The sequence below is a fragment of the Diadema antillarum genome, unplaced genomic scaffold, assembly GCF_040938485.1.
Source record: "Diadema antillarum isolate AM-2024a unplaced genomic scaffold, OU_Dant_1.0 seq00000481_RagTag, whole genome shotgun sequence".
NCBI classification, from domain to species: domain Eukaryota; kingdom Metazoa; phylum Echinodermata; class Echinoidea; order Diadematoida; family Diadematidae; genus Diadema; species Diadema antillarum.
Window position 1 is genome coordinate 3,849,972 of NW_027271445.1, and position 25,520 is coordinate 3,875,491.

At 39.7% G+C, this 25,520-nt stretch overlaps 1 protein-coding gene across 5 annotated transcripts in view; it reads left to right on the forward strand.

Annotated features, from left to right (window-relative positions):
• The window catches only part of LOC139733551 (uncharacterized), a 50,776-nt gene that overhangs the window by 7,328 nt on the left and 17,928 nt on the right, over positions 1-25,520 (forward strand). For 2 of the 5 annotated variants that reach the window (XM_071644359.1, XM_071644360.1), the window contains exon 1: positions 21,333-23,168. The exons of 2 other annotated variants lie outside the window; for them this stretch is intronic. In XM_071644359.1, the coding sequence (XP_071500460.1) occupies positions 22,547-23,168 (622 nt within the window). In that variant the 5' untranslated portion in view covers positions 21,333-22,546. Of the gene's footprint in view, positions 1-19,335; positions 19,507-21,332; positions 23,169-25,520 lie in introns of those variants that run through there. One more of the 5 variants, XM_071644362.1, reaches the window with a different exon arrangement.

Genomic DNA, 25,520 nt, shown 5'->3' on the forward strand with positions numbered 1-25,520 from the left:
TGTTGTTGTTTTCTAGGTATGTTAGAGTGACCTTAAAGAAATGAATGATATCATTTCTGCATCTGATAAAATTATGAAATTATTAGATGTAGAATACTAAAATGAAAGTGCAGGGATTATCCACAACTGTGAAGACTAATAAAGCAGGATTCAAAGATCGAGTAATAAGATGAACATCATATAACTGGCGAGATTGGCAAGCAAATCCGAATGTAATGAAAAGCTTGTATTTTCGTCGCTTTCCTGGGGGGGGGGGGGGGGCATTTCATGAAGCGTTTTGGTCGGATATTTTTCTGACAAACTGTTACAAGCTACTGAAATCCTTGCATCTGATTGGCTGAGAGCAAATTTATCCGACAACTTTGTCGGACAAAATGCTTCATGAAATGCCCCCTCCCCCCCCCCCTGGAATGAGATTGAAATCTGTCTTGACTCTTCCAACTTTCAAACAATCATCCACAATAAATGAAAAACGCCGCTTTTGATTACAGTATGTGTTCATGACTATTGAATAACACATACAAAAACGCCAGTTATTGTCTTAGTCTTATCATCTGACAGTTAGGAAGGGGTCTCCTTGTTTAAAATTCATAGAAGCCTGAAATTTCGAATAATACTAGACAAAGTATGTGTCAGCTTCGAGATTTAGATTTAAAATAAAGTCATTAAAAAGGGAACGAAAAAAATTCCTATATTGTTGAGATTTGTCCATGGAACGACGACAACATTGGAAATTTCACCTTTGAGCAGCCGTTTTTCTTATGACAAGTTTGCATAGCTTATTGTATATTTTTCGTCACTTCTCTGTAAATATTCTCTCCACTTGAATACACAGTCGCTGGACAAAGGCTGTCGGAAAGTTAGCTCACTTTGTTTGCCAATCATGGACCAGTATTGGAGTCCGAACACGGAGGTGGTAACTACATTCTAGTCAGTGCTGAGTGTCATTGTGTTATCATTTTGTTCGAAAAGTAGGTGTTGGAATACTCTGGACTTTCAGACGTGGGCGACATTATCACCGTTATTCGCCTTACTACGCTGCTAGCAACTCTAAAGTCTAGTGGAGGTTGGCTATTACAGATTCTGCCCAAACTAAAACTTGTATTCATGCCGTAGCAGACAGGCAGTCAAGATTAGACTCATGGTAATTGCTGTTGAAACCTCCTGTCGCACTTTTCTACAAGTGTTCATTGCTTTTAGTTGAACATTATATATCGAAATATCGTGTGATCCTCAACATTTGAACTACAGTCTGCGCTGCTACCAAAATATGTTCCAATTGGCAGACAGGAAGCGACTTACGATTCCCATCAGACTGCTTGCTATATGCCAAGTGTTCGTCGTATATTTCATTCTCGTTGCTGTCTTGTATGAACTCATCAAAACTGACGTAGAGTGTTAGTTGACCGTAAGCCCATTTTGTCCACGAGCTTTTGATACAAGAAAGAGTATTTTCGCACTTCAATCGTCTTGAATATCATCCCATTCCATTACGAGTTGGCAAACAGGTTCCGTAACAAGTAAAGTGACAATGAGCGCAGCTCAAAAAAAAAATTATCACTTCAGCAAGTCCAGTGTGAAACAACGAATGGCGGAAAATGAGTCTGTCAAAGAGTCGGAATACGTCGCCAAGAGCCACATTCCAAACAGCAGAACGTCTGTCACCAGTACCTATTTAAACTTCGTTCATACTGATACTTCTGATTCCGACTACAGTGATCAGTCCGCGGACACACGCCTGGCGGAGACTCCAGTCACTGAAGATAATCTAAGTAATCCTACTCCACTCGTGGAGCGGAGCAACGAAAATCATCGTCCACACACTTTTAAGGGTACAGAAACTGGGGAGAATTCCAGCCGGAATACCCACAAAGGCATAACCACTCCGAAGGCAGATTTGCAGCTATCTAAGTTTTCCCTTTTCTTCGATGAATGGAAAGCCAAGAGATCGACGGAAGAACAAGATAAAGGTAGCTTTACGACGTGCACAATTATAGAATTTAAATGTACAGTTACATCATTATGAATAAATGCTTAAGAAAAAGATAAAAGAGAAATGCAATGTATGGAACTAGTGAGTATTGAGCATTGATTTTAACTGGTCTACACTATTTTACCCATTAAAAGAAAACACTTTCGACGAAAATGTCTAGACAAAATGTTTTTCCAATCTGAACTAAAACCAAAACAATAACAAAAACCCACCATTAATCTGTTTTCGTTTCATTGTGCAGCATTCATCGCCATTATGTTTTTCAAAATTATTGTACAGCACAAGGACCCATGTAAAACCGGCTATCCAGTAAATTATTTCAGAACATTGACTTCTCACTATATACACAGTGTTTCATTTCTTACCAGCTTCGTGCTCTCATATAGCTGTTAATTAAATCAGGATGATGGACATACAGTGGAGCTTATCACACTGAGTAACCTTGCTTAAAAGAAACAAGATACGGACATTCATATATTATCTCACTATCATTATCTATTATGGGTTCTGAAGGTGGGATAAGTCCTTCGATGATATATCGAGAAAAAAAGGTAATTAAGACGTGATATCCTGATTATCACATTCGAATTGGCTGTAATCACACAAATGCAAAAATAACAGAATCGTAGAGGACTCATTAAAATCTGGCCTTTTGTACAAAAGTTACGAAATTCACAAAGGTTTCATAAGATACTGCTTGTTGCTGAAAGTATGGGTCACCAAGTGTCGCACGGTCGATTTCCTCACGATAAGGCAATATTGTCAACAAAATAACCATTTCATTTCGTTAACGAAATTGTCATTTCGTCACGCAACGACTGCTTCCGTGACGAAATTGTTACTCTCTCTCTCTCTCTGTTCTGCCATGGACGTCACTGCCCGTTGGCGATCACTGATGCAGTATGTTTCCGCCATCTCCCTCTATCGTCGCACGAATGCAGCAATGTAGATCCTCTCTCGCCGACTAATCCAGCCATTGCAGAAAGGAAAGTGTGTCGCTGTCGTCCACGTGATCTCTTCCCATTCACAAATCCAGACAGGACTAGATGCTCTGTTCAGTTTGCCTCTTCCTCACGACATGGCCCAAAAACTGCATCTGGCGTTTCCTGATGGTGGAGAGCAGCTCACGTTCAGCCGACACCATTTCTAGTACTTCTGTGTTTGATTTTCTTTCCGTCCATGATATTTTCAACATTCGCCTGTAGCACCACATCTCGAAACTTTCTATTCTGTGTCTCATTGGCTTATTAACTGTCCATGTCTCGGCGCCGTATGTCATAGTTGACCATATGTATGTTTTCAAGAACCGTTTCCTTGTGGCGATGGACAATTTGCGGTTCGTCATCACCTTGCGCATGTTCTGAAACGCTGTCTTTCCAATGCCAATTCTACGCTTGATTTCTCGTTCTGAACGGCAGTCTGAAGTCAGCAGGCTACCGAGGTAATTGAAAGATGACACCTGCTTCAGCTCTTGTCCATTTATCATTATCGAACATCGAGGTGGCTGCGCAGTTTTGCTGAAGACCATGGTTACTGATTTCGCGATGTTAATCGATAGCCCCTTTTCCTCGCTTGCTCTGGAGACAACATCCATCAATCCCTGCAACTTCTCTGCACTGTCAGCTAGAATAACCGTGTCATCAGCGTACCTCATGTTTGTGAGTTGACTGCCTCCGATTGCAAAGCCAGGTAATTCGTCCAATTGTCGCATAATTGACTCTGTGTATAAGTTGAACATGTATGGCGAACCAACACATCCTTGTCGCACACCTCGCTCAATATCCTGCCAATCACCAACATCTCCATCATGCTGTACCGCAGCTGATTGCCTCCAGTACAGGTCTGCCAACAACCTTTTATCTTCGTCATCAATGTCTAGCTTGTCGAGTGTCTTGAACAATTCTTCATGTTTAACCTTATCAAACGCCTTCGTGTAGTCGATAAAACATACATACAGATGTTGCTGCTTCTCTATAGCTCTTTCTGCCAAGCGGCGAATGACGAAGATCGCATTCCGTGTTCCTCTGTCTGGAACAAATCCATACTGCTGCTGTGAAATCTCATTGCATGTTCGACCTCTTATCCGGTTTATTAGCAAACGAACAAGAATCTTGGTTAGATGGCTCATCAAACTGATGGTTCGGTGTTCCTCACATTTGGTAGTTCCTGCTTTCTTCGGTAGAGCAATGAAGATTGATCTACACCAGTCGTCTGGTATATGTCCTTCCCGATATACTGCGTTCATCATCTCTGTGACCGTGTCAAGGATTTCGTCTTCTGATGCTTGTAGCATCTCTACCAGTATACCATCCGGTCCTGCAGCCTTTCCGGAAGCGCTCTTCCATATCGCATTTCTGACCTCATCTTTGGTGAATTCCAGCATCCGACGTTCTCCTGCATTGTCATCCCCATATGTAGGCTGCGGACCTCTATTGTCAGCGAATAATTGGCCTATGTACTCTCTCCATCTGTCTGATATTGCCGTTTTTTCCATCAAAATTTCACCGCTGTTATCTCGCAGGCAACCGCCGGCAGCTGACTTTTTCCGCTTTCCAGTCATTTTCTGGATGGAGCTGTGCATGTCGTTATACTTCTTCTCTTCTTCCACTTTCTGGATGTGATCACATTGTGCGTTCAAAAATTCCTCCTTTGCCCTTCGGCACTCGTATCGCACTTCCCGGTCCAGCTGTTTGTACAACACAGCATCATGGTTTTTTGCTTTTCTTCTCTGATCCATTAGTTGAAGGATATCGACAGTCATCCATTTCTGCTTTGCCTGTCTCGGCTGCTCAGGTATTACCTCTTCCGCTGCTTGTACCAAAGCTTCTGTCAGCCTCATGTTTAATATCTCAGCCTCATCTGATGTCGACTCCCTGTTCAGCAGTTCTCCCACACGCTTTCTATATTGATCAGCTACCGCCGGGTCCGTTCTTAATAGATCAAATCGACGTCTTGGCTTTCGTTGCTACGTTGACAAAATTGTCATTTTATGACGAAATCGACAGGGGGACACTTTGTGCCCCATGAGCAAGCACATAAGTATACACAAATTACGTCTTGAGTTGAATGTACCACAGCCTCGTGTGCCTCATGGTAACACACACGCAACACCAGTTGCGAAACCACACAGAGGCCACGAGGCCAACGACTGTGATGTCCCACAAAGTGGTCGCGATGCCTTCCGAAACTTGATGGGTATGAGGCCTTTACTGGAAGTGGCCGATTTCTAAAATAAGAGTAACTAATAAGCCTTTTCATAGAGCTGCATAATGCATTCGTCCAACTTGAAGGTTGACTTCAGTCCAGCTGTGAGCTAGATTTAGCTATAACTGGCTTGAATATAGTGTAGGCCTAATCCTCTCTTGGTTGAAACAGGATAGAGGAATCATGAAGTGTTGGTGTGAGTGGAGAATATAGATGGTACTGAAAATCATAGGCACAGGAAAGTTGAAAGGAATTGGGATGTATGGGCGGCTAAGTGTTAGAGGAAATGGAAAGGGGCGTGTATGAAAAATAAACTACGAAAAGCTACAAGGGACATTAAATTTATACATATTTATCAATAATCCTCTTATAATAGCATATGAATTTATAGTTGCCTATTAAAAAAATAACAATGTAATTCATGTACAGTGTCACATCTATAAAACAACAGTGGAAACTGTCGTTGACAGGCAAAGAAACACAAATCAATTTTCGGATAAAGTCGGCAGAGAGATTCGAAATTGAAGGGTCAACCTCAGAATCAGACCAGGAATCCTGGTACTCAGTTACATCCCATATACTTCGTGATATGTACTCTGACAAAAGTGGATGACGAACTTAGCCGACACTCTTTATGGACTGAAGAAGTTCAAGGTATTCAGCATTGCAGATTTCGACCTCTTATCCTCATACCCAGCGGATGTTCCAAACTATGCCAGGGAGTTATCTTCTTCCAGCTACGAGTTATTGGGTAAGTTTTCTGTATTCTTGCCAATAATGATAAGGGCCTACCATTCTCATAAAATCAAACAATCATTTCAGACAGTTGCTTGATGCGATGCGATGCTATATTAGTGTCGACTATTTTTCATTCGCTTGTAGTTATTTCAGTCCCTCCCTTCAAGCAGGACGCTGTCTTCATGTCATGGTATTCCAGAGACATGCAAGTACACTTTGCTCGAATTATAACCCCCACAACAATAACAGAGTTACGATAATGATGAAAAAGGTTGGTTAGTCAGGGACGGATCCAGGAATTCCATAAAGAGAGGGCGCCTGTATAAAATCAAATGGGGAGCGTACGCCCCCCATTTTTTCTTTTTCTTCTGTTCTGGCAAAGAAGCAAAAAAAAAAAAAAAAAAAAAAGGGGGGGGGGCGCCCGGTGGGCTCCCCAATGGATCTGCCACTGGTAGTAACAATAGTCCGATGGCTTTATGTCAAACCGAGCGTGGAAGTTCTTTTGCTGGCTACGCGTTTTTTCCCCCTTCATATTACCATAGATTCTGTTGATTGTTTACATTTCACAGGATATCAGCTTTTTAACATGAGATTTGGCTTGTTAAGATTGCATTTCGAACGTACTGCACACACTGTTCCGTAGTCCACACACAAACACGTACACCAACTCTGTTGGTTCAGAGCTATTACGGTTAAAAGGGATAGTACAGTATTGGTTGAGATGAGAATTGGGGCTTTTAAATTTTTGCAAGATACCAGAAAACACTTATGATATAGCACAGAGCATACCATTTTAAGAGCATTTCAAAGTTTATTTGATGAAAATCGGGTTTGTAATAACTGAAACATCCAAAGACAAAGTAAAACAAAGCGATCGTTACAAAGTGTGGGTCCCACACTTTATTAGAATCGCTCTTTTATGGATATCTCAGCCATTTCAAAACCAATTTTTATCAAATAAACATTGAATTTCTCATAGAATTGCATGCTCTTTCATATTTCGAATGAGATTTCTTATTATCTCACCAAAAATGTTAGAAACCTGAAATTAGGTCTCAACCAGTACTGTACACTCCCTTTAAAACACATCAGCATGAAAAAGCAAAAAGCGTTGTTTTTAACCTAAAATATGGATGCCCAAGGCAAAACGAAATTTACTCGGTGTACATGTATTTGCCGTTTATCCCACCTAATATGGACAATTTTGTCAACGACACCGGCGTTACTGTTCCCATGAGATTGCGCAAGTATTCTACTTTTTTAGAAATATGGTTCACTACGTTTTAGAAATATACATACTATGGATACGATAATGTAGTTTCCTATTCGAGTTCATTATTTTTTTTCTTACATCCCCTAAAAGAAAATATTTCACAATATAATATTCTATAGATTTTTAACCTGTAACATTTCGAACTTTTTTTTTTCATAACGCAGAGCCAATAGGACGGCTGCAGTATTTCATTTAATCATGCGAATGTACTTTCCTTCGTCATACAATTTTATATCTATCAAATGGCTTAATGTGACGCCTTATAAACCAGGTCCTGTTGTAAATGTGTGAGGATACATCCTTTTCTTCTCAATGCCGCTTTCACTTTATTATGTACCTTTCGAATATAGAGAATGCAGATGAAAAATTTTGTTTTTTCGTGAAATGATAGGGGAAAACGTTCTGCAAGCTAGGTCCGTAGGTCTCTTCCGTTGTTCGCTGGTAAATTTCCTGTTGTGCAGCAGTGATGGAGTCAGCTATAGCTGACAACGAAACCTAATGGTACATTGTTAAACTGGCAAGACACTCTACGCTTGTAAGCACAACGCGGAACTACAGTAGCGAAGTTGGATTTATGCTTATACTGTACTGTTATATGTAAAACGCGGATGCTTAACTTTGGATTGTTGGGAATTTTGGGCAAAGTTTGACGAAGAATTTTGTATCTGGTGTGAGCCGATGAGTGCTTGCTCTGCTTTGCGTATATATTCCACTTCACACCACATCAAGCTAAGTGAACGTAGAATGGAGAAATTAGCTGTTGACCTATATATATTACTAAAGGACCTATCACATTCATCGTGATAATTAAGTGATGAGACGCCTAACGTCAGTGTACGTACATTCGACGTGTGTCTGCACGAGGGAAAGTGGGGCCAATTCTGTCTGTCCTCCAGTCAACGATGTGCGCACAGCGTGGACTTTTACAGGAGATGACATTGGAATCAATGATTTAGGTGATATTTTAAGAAACTGTGATTATGTGTGAAGCTTGTTGGTGACTAATGAAAACTCGCAGCACACGGTGTAATCACACTGTCTTTTCCTCTGGTGGTTTTCTTCAGACTCGTGAAACTTGAGGTTTGTCTCTGAGTTGACCTTCCGACTATAGTCATGGTCTTAAGTACTTGACCGTTCAGTAATTCGCCGAGGAAAAACACTTTTATATTCATCAATCTAGTTCTTTCTCGTCACGGAAAGGGGATTACAAAGAAGACAGGATGTCTCAAGACAACAGCAAAGTTCGGAAGAACCTAAAAGTAAAAAAACGATTTAGCTTATTCAAGAAACCTATCGCCATAGAAGTCGATGCATCTCCCCCAAGTCCGAGAAAACTTGAAAAGACGTCCTCCTCACGAAGACGCCACAACACTTTAGACGGTGTCGGAAAACTTCAACCCGACGTACCCCCAGTACCGGAAAGTCCCCGTCGATTTACCCATGAAGGCACAAGTCCTCGTAAGGAGTCAGAACAAGGAAAACTATCGTTCTCTTTTGATGATGGCGACATTGTAAAAGTAGCTGTAGAATCAGGTAAAAGTGATAAAAATGCCCGATATATTCATCTTTAACCTATTCAGTAGATTTTCTTATTCTTTGTCTTCATCCTTATTCTTCTACTTCTAGTTCATTTTTTTTTGTGGGTCCCACACTTTATTAGAATCGCTCTTTTATGGATATCTCAGCCATTTCAAAACCAATTTTTATCAAATAAACATTGAATTTCTCATAGAATTGCATGCTCTTTCATATTTCGAATGAGATTTCTTATCATCTCACCTAAAAATGTTAGAAACCTGAAATTAGGTCTCAACTAAAACTGTACACTCCCTTTAAAACACATCAGCATGAAAAAGCAAAAAGCGTTGTTTTTAACCTAAAATATGGATGCCCAAGGCAAAACGAAATTTACTCGGTGTACATGTATTTGCCGTTTATCCCACCTAATATGGACAATTTTGTCAACGACACCGGCGTTACTGTTCCCATGAGATTGCGCAAGTATTCTACTTTTTTAGAAATATGGTTCACTACGTTTTAGAAATATACATACTATGGATACGATAATGTAGTTTCCTATTCGAGTTCATTATTTTTTTTCTTACATCCCCTAAAAGAAAATATTTCACAATATAATATTCTATAGATTTTTAACCTGTAACATTTCGAACTTTTTTTTTCATAACGCAGAGCCAATAGGACGGCTGCAGTATTTCATTTAATCATGCGAATGTACTTTCCTTCGTCATACAATTTTATATCTATCAAATGGCTTAATGTGACGCCTTATAAATCAGGTCCTGTTGTAAATGTGTGAGGATACATCCTCTTCTTCTCAATGCCGCTTTCACTTTATTATGTACCTTTCGAATATAGAGAATGCAGATGAAAAAATTTGTTTTTTCGTGAAATGATAGGGGAAAACGTTCTGCAAGCTAGGTCCGTAGGTCTCTTCCGTTGTTCGCTGGTAAATTTCCTGTTGTGCAGCAATGATGGAGTCAGCTATAGCTGACAACGAAACCTAATGGTACATTGTTAAACTGGCAAGACACTCTACGCTTGTAAGCACAACGCGGAACTACAGTAGCGAAGTTGGATTTATGCTTATACTGTTATATGTAAACGCGGATGCTTAACTTTGGATTGTTGGGAATTTTGGGCAAAGTTTGACGAAGAATTTTGTATCTGGTGTGAGCCGATGAGTGCCTCTGCTTTGCGTATATATTCCACTTCACGCCACATCAAGCTAAGTGAACGTAGAATGGAGAAATTAGCTGTTGTCCTATATTACTAATAGTGGAGCGGCATAGCCGAAAAATTGTGCATTTTGTGATAAAAGCACCAAATTTCGTACACAGGTTGACAATCACGTTCAGATCAAATTTAGATATTGGGCCATCGTAAATAGCGCCCTCAACGTCCGCGGCAGCCATTTTATAAAATGGCTGCCATAAATGCCATGTTTTCGTAAAATTTACTAATTTTAGGAGAGAAAAGTCAATAAAATTTTTGTTACAAATGGGAAATTACATTCAAAATAAATCTAGATATCGGGCCGTCGGAAATAGCGCCCTCAACGGCAATAGCAGCCATTTTTCAAAATGGCCGCCATAAATGTCATTTCTTCAAAATATTTGCTAACTTCAGAAGGGAAAGCCAGTAAGATTTTGCAAACAAGTGGGAAATTACATTCAAAATTAATCTATTTGGTCATTGTGAATTGCGCCCTCAACGTCCATGACAGCCATTTTTCAAAATGGCTGTCTAATGTCTATGGGAAAAGTTAATAAAATTTTTCCCATAAATGTTAATTTCATTCAAAATGAATCTAGATATTTGGCCATCGGAAATTGCGCCCTCAACGGCCATGGTAGCCTTTTTTTTCAAAATGGCTGCCGCAAATGCCATTTTTTGTTAAAAAATGCAAATTTTAGAAGGGAAAGCCAATGGACTTTTTTTTTTTGTAAACAAACTGGAAATTACATCCAAAATAAATCCAGATATTGGGCAATTGAAAATTGCGCTCTCAATGGCTATGGCAGCCATTTTTTTCCAAATGGGCACCATAAGTGCCATTTTTTCAATTAAAAAACGCTAATTTCAAAAGAAAAGTCAATGAAATTTTGGTTATAATAGTTAGGGCATTTTAGAAAATTTCTGGACCATCTGTGAAAAAATTGCTTACCAATAGCTTTCTTCACCAGTGTGTTCATAAAGGTGTCTACTAACACCTCTCAATTAGTTCCAACCCAAATCCTTGTGGAAAATTCTGGGGAGCCAATCAAAGTTGAGCATCCGGAGGGGGGCGGGGCTAAAATTGAAAAATATATATTTTTCCCAATATAGGCGTGTGAGATGTCTAACTAGGGGTTTCTGGGGGTGCTGAATCGATTCCAACCATTAGTTTTGAGTAAAAACTACTATTTGACAGTAAAATAGACCACGCCTCCTTTTTGCCCCCGCCGAAATACGTAAATATTGGTATTTTTATACATATCTCATTGGGTTGATATAGTGGCTTTTTAGGGCGAACTGAAAACATTTATGTGCGATGGGAAGCAGTCGTTCCCATTTCTCTTACATCCATTATACTAAATATACCAACATCCGTGTGGAAAAAAATGGGGGGGGGGAAGGATAAACCATAGGCAACAAAGGGGGGGGGTCGAGCAATGGGAAAATTTTTTTTTTTCAGTATTAACATCTGAGATGCCTAATTAGCGTTTCTCGGGGTGCTGAATGGATTCTGAACATTAGTTTTGAGTAAAAACTACTACCTGATCATTAAAATAGGCCACGCCTACTTTTTGCACCCGCCAAATCATGTATTATTGGTATTTTGTACGTATCTCAACGAGTTTAAAATTATAGTGAGTTCCTTAGAATGCTGAATTGAGGTCTATCATTGAATTTGAGCTATACCCACTCTAAAAACAGTGTGCAAAACACTGCAACATAAGTGTGCAATTGGAAGTAGTCGTTCCCACTTCTCTTACTTCCATTATGCCCCATTATAATCCAACAGAAATGTATCTCAATATTAAAACCTTGGTACTTTACCCAACTCCCGACATCTCCCTCACTGCTCTCATCAGCTGTTTGGTTGATATTCTGGCAAGAGTTACCACGACATTTGCCGCAAGCAGAAAAATACTTGACTCCTTGCTTTTTACAACAGCACCTAAGTGTGCTACAGTCCCCTCACAGTTGCAGCTGACAAACTTCAGAAGATAGTCCTTTGCGATGGGGTCTGTTGAAGGGACCGGTGCGTAACCTTGGTCACTGAGCTTCCATCCGTACTCCAAGATCTCCAATGATGGAGTTTGCAACATTGGCCAATTTCTGGTTTGGAGATAAGCTCGTAGAGAATGCTGCGCTGCAGCTTCTGTTGTCAGGGGCAGTTTCTCAAGTTTGATGCTAGCAGCAGCCCGCTTGCTGAAGATGTCAAATGTCAAGTGTCCCATTGCAAGTCTTTGGGTGGTTTTCCATGGAACATGAGCTTAACTAATTCACAGCCAACTTTGATGATGTCATCTTTCTTGGCTCGGATGTCCAGAAACACATCCATGGCCCTTTCCGCCTTGTCAGTCTCGCAGAGCTTGTTTATCAAAGTTGATTTGCTGAACCCAGAAATCGCCGACCGTCTGTACAGCCAGAGAAGCTGTGCAAGAAGATCAAATACTTCCTGTAACTCTCTTGGAGGGCCTCCCTGATCTTTGCGCTATCATAATATGTTTCTTTGGCTGTTTTTATGAGGAAGATGGGGTGGTCTGCAGCATGATGAATCAGCAAAACCATGATGTCGGTGTCCTCAACCCTCACCTCAACAGGAGAATCTTTTGCCTCATCTAGAGCTGCCCGGACTATAGCAGTGTCTGCATCATCGTGGCATTGCTGTACACTGATCCCATTTCTACTGAATGTCTCAGCAAGCAGCAGAATGAGCTGCACTGGGCCTTGTTGCTCTAAACTGTTGTCGAGGAACTTTTCTCTTGGAACGAGGCTTTTGATGTCTGGGCGAATCAGAATGTCGCAGCATGCATTCCTTGCTCGTCTCAGGTGACGATGGTCCTTAGTGGAGCTCCCGTATCCATCAAAGACCACAGTGATTTGGAGAAACTGGCTCCCCATGGACTCCACAAACTTTAGTTAGCTCTCGACAAATGCCCTTCCAGGTGAGGTTATCCTCCTACTTGAAGTTATGCATGCGGAGCCACCCACCATCAATCACCAGACTCGTGCAGGGGGTTTGTTTAACGGGTTCCACAAATGCCTTCAGAAATCTTGCTGGGGCAGCCTTGTCTGGCTTTCGCAACTTCTGGTCTTTGTCAAATAGAGACACTGGTGTTGGCGTCAACTCAAATCACAGAGCTTCTTTCGTCTTGAATTCACGCTCACTGATGATGATTAGACTGTTGAAGAGCTTGAGTGAGTCAATAACCAGCTTCTTTCAATTGACTTTGGGTCCACTTCTGAGGCTCTCTAATGACTTCACCTTGTGCTAAGTTTCCATTGAATCAAGAACCGTTCGTCCATTCATCTTGGCCTGCATGGCTCTGCCAACCTCCTCTGCCTGATCAGCGTTGACTGGGTCCTCTGGAGTGCTGCTGAAGTGCTACCAAGATGAATGGACGAACTGGTTCTGGATTTGAGTTGACGCCAACACCAGTGTCTCTATTTAACAAAGACCAGAAGTTGCGAAAGCCAGACAAGGCTGCCCTAGCAAGATTTCTGAAGGCATTTGTGGAACCCATTGAATAAACCCCCTGCACGAGTCTGGTGATTGATGGCGGGTGGCTCTTGCACAACGTCAAATGGGAGGCTAACCTCACCTGGACGGGCATTGCCAAGAGCTACCTCCAGTTTGTGAAGTCCATGGGGAGCCAGTTTCTCCAAATCACTGTGGTCTTTGATGGATACGGCAGCTCCACTGAGGACCATGATCACCTGAGACGAACAAAGAATGCATGCTGCGACATTTTGATTCGCCCAGACATCAAAAGCCTCGTTCCAAGAGAAAAGTTCCACGACAACAAGAGCAACAAGGCCCAGCTCACTCTGCTGCTTGCTGAGACATTTAGTAGAAATGGGATCAGTGTACAACAGTGTCACAATGATGCAGACACTGCTATAGTTCGGGCAGCTCTAGATGATGAGGCAAAATATTCTCCTGTTGAGGTGAGGGTTGAGGACACCGACATCATGGTTTTGCTGATTCATCATGCTGCAAACCATCCCATCTTCCTCACAACAGCCAAAGAAACATCTTATGATATCGCAAAGATCAGGGAGGCCCTCCCAGAGAGATACCAAAAGTATCTGATCTTCTTGCACAGCTACTCTGGCTGCGATACAGTGTCAGCGATTTCTGGGTTCAGCAAATCAACTTTGATAAACAAGCTCTGCGAGACTGACAAGGCGGAAAGGGCCGTGGATGTGTTTCTGGACATCATGTTCCATGGAAACCACCCAAAGACTTGGGAGACTTGACATTTGACATCTTCAGCAAGTGGGCTGCTCCTGGGAGCATCAAAACTGAGAAACTGCCCCTGACAACAGAAGCTGCAACGCAGCATTCTCTACGAGCTTATCTCCAAACCAGAGATTGGCCAATGTTGCAAACTCCATCATTGGATGTGTTGGAATACGGATGGAAGCTCGGTGACCAAGATTACGCACCGGTCCCTTCAACAGACCCCATCGCAAAGGACTATCTTCTGAAGTTTGTCAGGTGCAACTGTGAGGGGACTGCAGCACACTTAGGTGCTGTTGTAAAAAGCAAGGAGTCCAGTATTTTTCTGCTTGCGGCACATGTCATGGTAACTCTTGCCTGAATATCAACCAAACAGCTGATGAGAGCAGTGAGGGAGATGTCGGGGAGTAGGGTGAAAAGTAGCATGGTTTTAATATTGAGATACATTTCTGTTGGATTATAATGGGGCATAATGGAAGTAAGAGAAGTGGGAACGACTACTTCCAATTGCACACTTATGTTGCAGTGTTTTGCACCTTGTTTTTAGAGTGGGTATAGCTCAAATTCAATGATAGACCTCAATTCAGCATTCTAAAGAACTCACTATAATTACAAACTCATTGAGATACATAAAAAATACCAATAATACATTATTCGGCGGGTGCAAGAAGTAGGCATGGCCTATTTTAATGGTCAGGTAGTAGTTTTTACTCAAAACTAATGTTTCGAATCCATTCAGCACCTCCAGAAACCCATAATTAGACATCTCACTTACTATTAAACAATGAAAAAAATATTTTCCCATTGTTTGACCCCCCCCCCCCCCTTTGTTGCCCAGGTTAAACTGTCCCCCCCCCCCTGTTTTTTTCCACACGGATGTTGGTTCGAACTCATTGAGAATCAAACATTTAATAAGTAATTACAGCAGAAATAGGATTATATTTGGTGTAATGGATATAAGAGAAATGGGAACGACTACTTCCCATCGCACATAAATGTTTTCAGTGCACCCTAAAAACCCACTATATCAACCCAATGAGATATGTATAAAAATACCAATATTTACGTATTTCGGCGGGGGTAAAAAGGAGGCGTGGCCTATTTTACTGTCAAATAGTAGTTTTTACTCAAAACTAAAGGTTGTAATCGATTCAGCACCCCCAGAAACCCCTAGTTAGACATCTCACACGCCTATTTTGGGAAAAATATATATGTTTCAATTTTTGCCCCGCCCCCCTCCGGATGCCCAACTTTGATTGGCTCCCCAGAATTTTCCACAAGGATTTGGGTTGGAACTAATTGAGAGGTGTTAGTAGACACCTTTATGAACACACTGGTGAAGAAAGCTATTGGTAAGCAATTTTTTCACAGATGGTCCAGAAATTTTCTAAAATGCCCTAACTATAAATGGGAAATGAGATTTAAAATAAATATCGATATTGGGCCATCGGAAATTGTGCCCTCAACGGTCATGACAGCCATTTTTCAAAATGGCCGCCATAAATGCTATATTTTCGAAAAGATTTACTAAAATCAGAAGGGAAAGCCAACGAGATTTTGCAAACAGGTGGGAAAGTACATTCAAAAGTAAACTTATTGGGCCATTGCAAATTGCCCCCTCAATGGCCATTCCAGCCATTTTTCAAAATGGCCACCATGAATGTCTTTTTTTTCCCACAAAGGTGGAAAATTACATTCAAACTGAATTTGATAAAAGGCCATCCAAAGGTGCACCCTCAACAGCCATAGCAGCCAAGTTTTAAAACAGCTGCCATGGATGCCCCCCTTGTTTTGCTTTGTTTTTTGCAAAAATTTGCTGATGTCAGAAGGAAAAGTCAATAAGACTTTGCAAACAAGTTGAAAATTGTGCTCAAGAAATAAATTTAAGTGTAAAGTCTTCTTAGAAGGCGCCCTCAAGGGCCATGCTGAGCGCTATGGATGTCTGCTTCTTTCTTTTTTCTGTTCTTTTCTGGAAAGATTTGCCAATTTCATGGAGAAAACCAATGAAATTTGTACATACCTTTATGTTTAAAATCATATTCACAAGAAAATAATATATGAGTTCATTACACCGTCCATGGCAGCCATTTTCCAAATGGCCACTATAGATGCTATTTATTTCTTGAAAATATGATAATGCCACAAGAAGACAATATGATTTCTTGTGCAAATTGACAAAAGACATTCAAATAAATTCAAGTTTGAATTTGAATTTAAATTTGAAATGAAGATATTGAGCCACCATTTAAACATCGTCCTAACGACTATGGCAGCTCCTTGGCAAAATGGCTTCCACACACTCCTTATTCTTATTTGCTTATTCCAGAAGGAGAAAGCAATAGAATACTGCTAAACAGCCATTATATCTAATGCAATCTGGTGTTCAAAGAAATCTAAATGTTAAAAAAGGTTTCATTGATGGGTTAGTTCTAAATTCATGTTTTCAGTTTAGTCCTAATTGCAGTATTTCGTGTGTGACGGCTAACAGTATGGATATCAAAGGTATGTGTTTTATGGAAACATAGCAAATAGATTAACTTTTATCGTAAATGAAAGGCCATTTTTTCGTATCTGTTTTAAGAATATTTAGGAAGTTACATTTTAGAATAGATACACGTCATATATCCCATATATTCAATGATATGGTGTTACTGTCAAAGTTAACACATGGCGCCATTATCCCTGGATATTCATATTACTCTTTTTCGGAAATCTTTTATGTTTGCCACCTAAAATATGCATTCATCATTGGTGAGATATATGCTAAGCATTTGCCTTGTTTATTTCAAATGTTCCTCAAATGATTTCCGTAGCATCATATTTCAGATTATATAATGTCTCTGTGAGTATTCTACTGTCCTCTCCTTCTGAAGTTAAAGCAAATTTTCAAGACAAAAAAAGAAGAAGAGTGTATTGTAGCAATTTTGACAAATAGCTGAAATAGCCATTGAGAACAAAGTTTATGATGGCCCAATGTCTAAACTTCTTTATATGTATTGTCAACTTGCGCCCAAAAAAAAAAAAAAAATGTTTACTGTCTTCTTCCGGCATTAGGACATCTTCATTAAAGAAAAATGGCATCTATGACAGCCATTTTGGAAAATGGCTGCAATTACCGTTATAAGCATTTTTTTTTCTTGAAAATTTGCGAAGGAACCATTTCTAGAGTTAATGCAATCTAGATATATTGTTTGATTTTAAACGTGATTTTCAATTTATGTACACATTTGTTGACTTTTCTTTCTGAAATTACAATTTTTTAAAACAAAATGATTATGACAATGGCAGCAATTTTGGTATATGGCGGCCATGGCCGTTGAGGGTAGTATTATAATAATCTATTACAAATATTATTTCACACATAATTTTCAAATTGTGCGCAAAATCTTATTGACTTTTCCTTTTGTGAAATCAGGAAATAAAAGAAAATGGAATCCATGGTGGCCATTTTGAAAATGGCTGCAATGGCCATTGAGGGCGCTATTTACAATAATGTAATACATAGGCGCAAGATATATTGCAAACGAAATTTTTAAATTGAGTGCAAGATCTCACTGTCTTTTCCTTCTGGAATTAGTAAATTCAGAGAAAAAGGTGGTATTTATGGCAGCCAATTTTAAACATGGTTGCCATTGGCGCTGAGGGCGCAATTTGAGATGACCCAACATCTAAATATATTTTGAATTTTATTTTCAACTTGTTTACAAAATCTTGATTTTCCCTTCTGAAATTTTTACTTTTTTGGGAAAAATTGCGTTTATGGCGACCATTTATGAAAAAAATGGCTGCCATGACCGTTAGGGGGCGCAATTTGCGATGGCCCAATATCTGAATTTATTTCAAATGTTATATCCCACTCGTTTGCAATATCTTATTGATTTTCCCTTCTGAAATGTGTAAAATTTATGAAAACTGGCATTTATGGCGGCCTTTTTGAAAAATCCCTGCCATAGCCGTTGAGGGCGCAATTTGCGATGGCCCAATATCTGAACTTTTTTTATTGCTATGTCCGACACGTTTCAAAATCTTATTGATTTTCCCTTCGGAAATTTGTAAATTTTTACTAAAAAATGGCATTTAAGGCGGCCATTTTGAAAAATGGCTGCTATGGCCATTGAGGGCGCTATTTTCGATGGCCCAATATCTTAATTTATCTTAAATGTTATTTTCCACTTGTTTGCAAAATCTCACTGATTTTCCCTTCCGAACTTTGTAATCTTTTGCGAAAAATGGCATTAATGGCGGCCATTTTGAAAAATGGCTGCCATTACCGTTGAGGGCGTAATTTACGGTGGCCCAATATCTAAATTTATTTTGAATGTTATTTTCCACCCGTTTGCAAAATCTTATTGATTTTCCCTTCTGAAATTTGTAAATTTTTACGAAAATGGCATTTATGGCGGCCATTTTGAAAAATGGCTGCCATGGCCGTTGAGGGCGCTATTTTCGATGGCCCAATATCTGAATTTATTTCTAATGTAATTGTCAACATGTGTGCGAAATTTGGTGCTTTTATCATAAAATGCACAATTCCTCTCATTTTTCAAGCTATGCCGCTCTACTATAAAGGGCCTATCACGTTCATTGTGATAATTAATTGCTGTGACACCCAACGTCAGTGTACGCACGTTCGACGTGTGTCTGCATGAGGGAAAGTGTGGCCAATTTTGTCTGTCCTCCAGTCAACGATGTGCGCACAGCGTGGACTATTACAGGAAATGACATTGGAATCAATGATTTAGGTGATATTTTAAGAAACTGTGAGTATGTGATAAGCTTGTTGGTGACTACTGAAAACTCGCAGCACACGGTGTGATCACACTGTCTTTTCCTCTGGTGGTTTTCTTCAGACTCGTGAAACTTGAGGTTTGTCTCTGAGTTGACCTTCCAACTATGGTCATGGTCTTAAGTACTTGACCGTTCAGTAATTCGCCGAGGAAAAACACTTTTATATTCATCAATCTAGTTCTTTCTCTTCACGGAAAGGGGATTACAAAGAAGACAGGATGTCTCAAGACAACAGCAAAGTTCGGAAGAACCCAAAAGTAAAAAGACTTTTTAGCTTACCGGTATTCAAGAAACCTATCCCCATAGAAGTCGATGTATCTCCCCCTAGTCCGAGAAAACTTGAAAAGACGTCCTCCTCACGAAGACGCCACAACACTTTAGACGGTGTCAGAAAACTTCAACCCGACGTACCCCCAGTACCAGAAAGTCCCCGTCGATTTACCCATGAAGGCACAAGTCCTCGTAAGGAGTCAGAACAAGGAAACCCAACGTTCTCTTTTGATGATGGCGACATTGTAAAAGTAGCTGTAGAATCAGGTAAAAGAGATAAAAATGCCCGATATATTCATCTTTAACCTATTCAGTAGATTTTCTTATTCTTTGTCTTCATCCTTATTCTTCTACTTCTAGTTCATTTTTTTTTTTTGGGGGGGGGGGGGGGCTACAATGTGCCTGGCTGATGGTTTTGCGAATTCTACGGGTCACGTTTATCTAAACAATTCTAAATAAATATGTATGTGTTATGATTATTATGTACAAGTTTATAATCTTTGCTTCTTTTATTGGTATTGTCGTAATCGCATGTTCATTCAAAAATATGTTCCATATAGTACAGGCCTGTTTATTTTGGGAGGAAATTTTTAAAATATTTTTTTGATGTTACAAATGTAGTAAACTCAAACTCAATAGGTAGGGACCAACTACGAAATAATGATCGACATGTCCCCCCTCCCTTTCTGTGTATTTCAGGTGAAATTTTCGGTAAGACACAGCTGCCACTCCATAATCAGGACTGCTCGTGACAGGAGGAAAAGCTTTGTCCTGAAAAGTTAAAGTGATGTTTTATTCCAATCTGCCGTGTGGTGTACTTTCCATGACTTCTACCATCGTATTTTCTGTTTGCCTCGTGCTTAATTTTGCTGTTTATTGACGGAATAATATTCGTCTGTTAAAACAAACTTGAGCGAAATTTTGATTTCGTACGGATATCTTGTGAAAAATATGTCCCGGTTATGATGTCTCTTTGTGCTACAATGTGCCTATAAGTATTCGCACGATATTGATGCAAAACAGCGCTCAGGTGACCGGTTTTTATTCTGTATAAATGTGTTCAGTAGAGATAAGCCGTGAGAATTGAGTATATGAATATAAAAACGACCCAAGTCCAATTTTTGGCCAAATTCAGTTTGACATGGGAAATTGTAGCTTATGCATGGACTCATCTTGTGTATCAATGATAAATCCTAATTACCCCCAGAAGTGCCTGAAATAAATGAGTTAAATCTTATATGAATGTAAGAATGAAGGACTTGGGTCATTCTTGCATTCATATAATAGCGCCCTCTCTCGTCCTTCTCTCATCTCTATAGCAGAATATCATGTATATGAATCAAAGAACGACCCAAGTCCATATGAATCAAAGAACGACCCAAGTCCATCACACAAAATGGCCTCTCCACAATTAATGTTAATGTTAATTGTCATAATAATATATGTTCTAATTTGTATATACAATGTTGCCATCCCATCACAGTTAAATAGAATATCATTGGACAAACAAAAAAGATATGAAGTTTTTTTAGTTTACTCGAAATGGTCTTCCATGGACTTGGGTCGTTCTCATATTCATATACTCAATTATTAGGCTTGGAAATACATAGATCTATGGAAGCGCTATTGTATTTGGTGATACGACATTTGCTCCTGCGACAATTAATCTTGTCCTATTTTCTCCAAGGACTTAGAGATAGATGTAGGGATGTGTTAGGGTTTTCGTCTTAGTTTGATGTGATGATTAGAAATAACAGATAAGGCTTAAAGGGTTATGTTTGTGTGTAGGTCTTATGTTTGGCTATTACAAAGCTAATAGATATTTCATGGGAGCAATTGTTGCAGTAGCGAATGTCGTGGTAACTAAGTCTTCATCAATACAGCAACTTGACTTGCTTCATTCATTGGCAACCATTCTCCGTCTATAGTCGTACCAAACCACAGTTTTGAGACCCGCCTGTTGTTGTTACCTGCTTTATCCTGACCCATTAGTGAGTTTTGCTTTGCTTTTTTCTCTAGTTGTACAGTAGTGATGGAATTCGCTTGAAGGAAAACGGAGGATACCACCATTTTCTTAAATGAAACAATTAAATTACTCAGTAGACAGTTCTGAGACAAAAGCAAGATTACTCTCAATAGTGAAAACAAGGAGGAAAAGATATAACAAAATGGACCTGGCTGGTTGAACTTGTGGAGCGTAATGCAAACTTGTATTTTTGCACCCTTTCCATTAATGAGATCAAAATCTGTCTTGACGCTTCTTTTGTTATCAAGATAGCCATCTACAATGAATGAGGGATTTTGCTTTTCGTTCAAAGGTCATGACTAATTGTCTTAGTCTTACTATCTGCCGGTTAGGGAGGGGTGTGCTCGTATTCCTGTTTTACATCATAGAACCTTGTACAGTCATAAATGAGGTTGCGGTGTCATGACATTTCGGAAATATACAAACCATGTGTAAAGTAAAAAAAAAAATGTAGATTTGAAAGAACGCCAGTGAAAATGAAAGAAAAATGCCTGATATTGATATTTGTCAACGTAACAAGGACACAGTCTGAATTTCAATTCACCTTTGCTCAGCTGCTCTGTTTATGACAAGTTTACATTATTGTGGTGTGTATTTTCGTTATTTCTCTGTCAATACTCTCCGCTTGACTACACATTCCGCCTACAGTCATTCATGCTCTGTTTATCAATGAGATAGCTCACTTTGTTCAGGAGACATGTTATGGACCAGTCGTGGTAGTCAGAACACGGAAGTGGTAAATGCATTCCGATCAGTGCTGTGTCATTGCCTTATCACGGCGTGGAATCCCCTCAGAAATGGGCGACATGATCAACGAGACATTTTTTTGCTGTTATAGACTGCTAGCAGCTCAAAAATCTGGTGGAGAACGGCGAGTACAGATTTTGTCGTGTGAAAATTGGAGCATTACACCAAGTGTACTGTGGTCGGAGCCGGACAGGCGCAATCAGACGCGATCAGACGCGATCAGACTCGATCATGGTAACTTTTGATGGCAATTTCTGTCCCACGGTTCTACAAGTGTTCGTAAGCTTTGATTGAATGTTACATAGACATTATCGTATCAATGACTCAACCTACAGTCCGTGCTGCTACCAATCTGTTCGGATTGGTAGACGGGAAGCGACCTGTAGCTAAGTAGCTTGTAATGATTCTCCTTAGCCTGCACGTATCTGCCAAAAGTTTCCGGCTCGGAGAAGATGTTCACAGACCCGTGTTTGCGATCATGGTCCTGCTTTTTATGAGTGCATCACAATCCACGTGAGTTTCGATTGTTTGTTGATGATATTATCAATCTTTTCAAAGAGTTTTTATACGAGAAGGAGTATTTTCGCACTTCGTGGTGAAGATTATCCAATATTTTCATTACAAGTCCGCAAACAGTATCAACAACAGTCAGTATCAACAACAGTGACAATAATAATAATTCAACATAAGTTTCACTCCAGACAACAGATGGCTGAAAATGAGTCTGTCAAAGTGTTGGAAAACACAAAGCTCAAACAGAGACACTCTTGGAATACTGACATATATATCCCAGGAACAAGGAAACTTAGAAAGCGATCTTCCCGCTACGATATTCCTCATGATGTCGACGTTCCGGACGGTGCTCAGCCCACGGAGACTTATCGTCCAGTCACTGACGACACTTTGAGTCCATCAAAAATTAGTGATGTAAGTCCATCATCTGTGGAGCGGACCAACGAAAATTATCGTCGATATACCCACGAGGGTGTAAGATCACCAGAAACTGGTATCCACAGCCCCGATGAGGCTGGGGAGAATTTCCGCCGGAAAGCTCACACCCACGAAGGAGTAAGGAGTCCAAAGCCAGAGTTACAGCTATCTAAGTTTTCTTTTTCCTTCGATGAATGGGACGCCCAGAGAGCAACAGAAGAACAAGGTAGAGAAAGCTAGCTGTATCACGAACAACGTGTGGCTATAGTCAGTGGAATCAAATAGCATCACATGTCATGATAAATAACATTTATATTGGGTGCATATATATATATATATATATATATAGACCGATTCGGGTTCGTTGAGGGCAGCAGACATTTCATGGCACTGGGCGCAGCCATAGTGGGTGTCTCAGCCGACCCCCCCCCCCCCCCCCCTGCTCTCCTCCACCTCGGGCAACATGTTTATCACGCACTTGGTTAACAAAGGTTCGCGCACTAAGCAAGCATTCGCGCACTCAGTACGAGACGCCCATTGGCTAAAGCAGTTTTTCATTCTGCGCGCGTGCTAATGTAGGGAGAGGGGTGGGGAGTGGGAAGGGGGGGTCGGCTGAGACACCTCGTTAATGGCGCTGCTCATGCCAAAAATACACATAGCGCGTCACAGAATCGGTTTATACTCTAAAAAAATCGAGTGAAAATATTCACTCTTAAAGGAGTGAATACAAACAAAAGAGTGATCCCTGAGGTCACTCCAAAACGAGTGAAAATGAATATTTTCACTCAAAATTCACCCCAATTTCACTCTAAATTCACTCTTTTTTGTATTCACTCCTTTAAGAGTGAATATTTTCACTCGATATTTTCTATAGAGTATATATATATACATGTTTATATATATTCTATAGAAAAAATCGAGTGAAAAAAAATATATATATTAAAGCGCATTCATAATAATGATTACTAAAATAATGGCTACTTGTACAGCGCACAGGTCTACCTTTCAGTGCTCATGGTAGTTATAGACATACAGAACATAAAAACTGGATACAGAATAGGATTATGAACAATTTTATATGTATACAGCTATAGAAAAAAAAAGAAAACTTGCGATTGAGCTAATAAGGAAGTTTTGAGTATTGATTTAAGTTTGTCTGCACTGTACTGTCCACTGAAGTAAATACTGGCCGTGAATATGTCCATACGAAAAGTTTTGGAGTCTGAACAAAACATGAATATGTTTTTTGTTTTTGTTTCATTAAACATTCGTCTCCATTCAGTACTTCAAAATAATTGTACAGCACAAGTGCCCCTGTAAAACCCTATATACCCAGCAAACTATTTCGGGGCATTTTCATACTATATAAGAGTTTCATTTATTACCAGCCTCGTATTTTCCTTAGCATGGTTGAAAAATAAAATGAGAAAGATGGACGTATAGTGGAGTTCATGAACATTTTTTTTTGACAAGATGTGTGCATTCGCTCATGCTGACCTAACGGGAGTAATCATATAATTTTCTTAATTCTTTTTTTAACCACACCTTTATAAAGAAAATTTTGAAATCTGTGTTGCACAATTTTACGTGGCAGCTAATCATAGAAACAGTATGCAAGCATCTACAAATAATATCGTAAGTTGATGATACCATAGCTTTACAGGTGTCAAGGTGACGTACAAAAGTAAATGTCTAATAATTTTAGTTTGGCATGAAATATTAAAAAAGGTACATTTTCCCTCAATTGTTTGCTGTGGTGCAGCGTTCAGCTGTGATGGCTTTGAAGGAATATAAAGGATTTTAGTTTCGATACGAAGAGTTTGTTTGCAAAAACCGATAAGTCCATTTTTGAAGATTTTGAAGTACGGTCTCTGTCATAAAGTACAAAATAATACCTTTGAAATGATATATTGGTCACTACATATAAAGGTACATTGTTGAAGTTATGGTCAACAGAAGCAAAATTTGCCTTATCATTCTCTTTATTTTTCTTGACCTTTAATCGCAAATATCTCAATTTGACAAATATGGACTTATCGGTTTTTGCAAACAAACTCTTCATATTATCAACCTAAAACATAACCGTAGGATCAATATGATGCTGTTTTGTGCGTGAAATCAATGAAGTGTTTTCACGATTATGCATGTGTCCACTATCACTATAATGATATTCTGGCCCGAACATATGTAAGCAGTGATTGTCCTATTGATGTAAGTGCTCAATCATCAAGGTAGCGTTCAATAATGTCAATAATGGTCCAAAGTTAAATCATGTGAAACCATCCTCGGACTTTGAAACAGTAAGTCTCGATGCAATTAGATATATTTCATTTTGTACCTTTATTTACCGTGACAGGGCGGGCTGCGGCATTTTTCTTTCTTTCATTCTTTCTTCTTCTTTTTTTTTTTAGCTATTCTAAATCCGGGGGGGGGGGGAGCGGGTCTCCCCCCCCCCTTCCCCGATCTCACCCATCAGTGGTGCGATCATAACGAAATTTGGCATGCCCGACACTCATCACGTCGTAATCTGCAAAATTTCTAATCATAATTAATTAATTATGCTAAATTAAGACAAAGA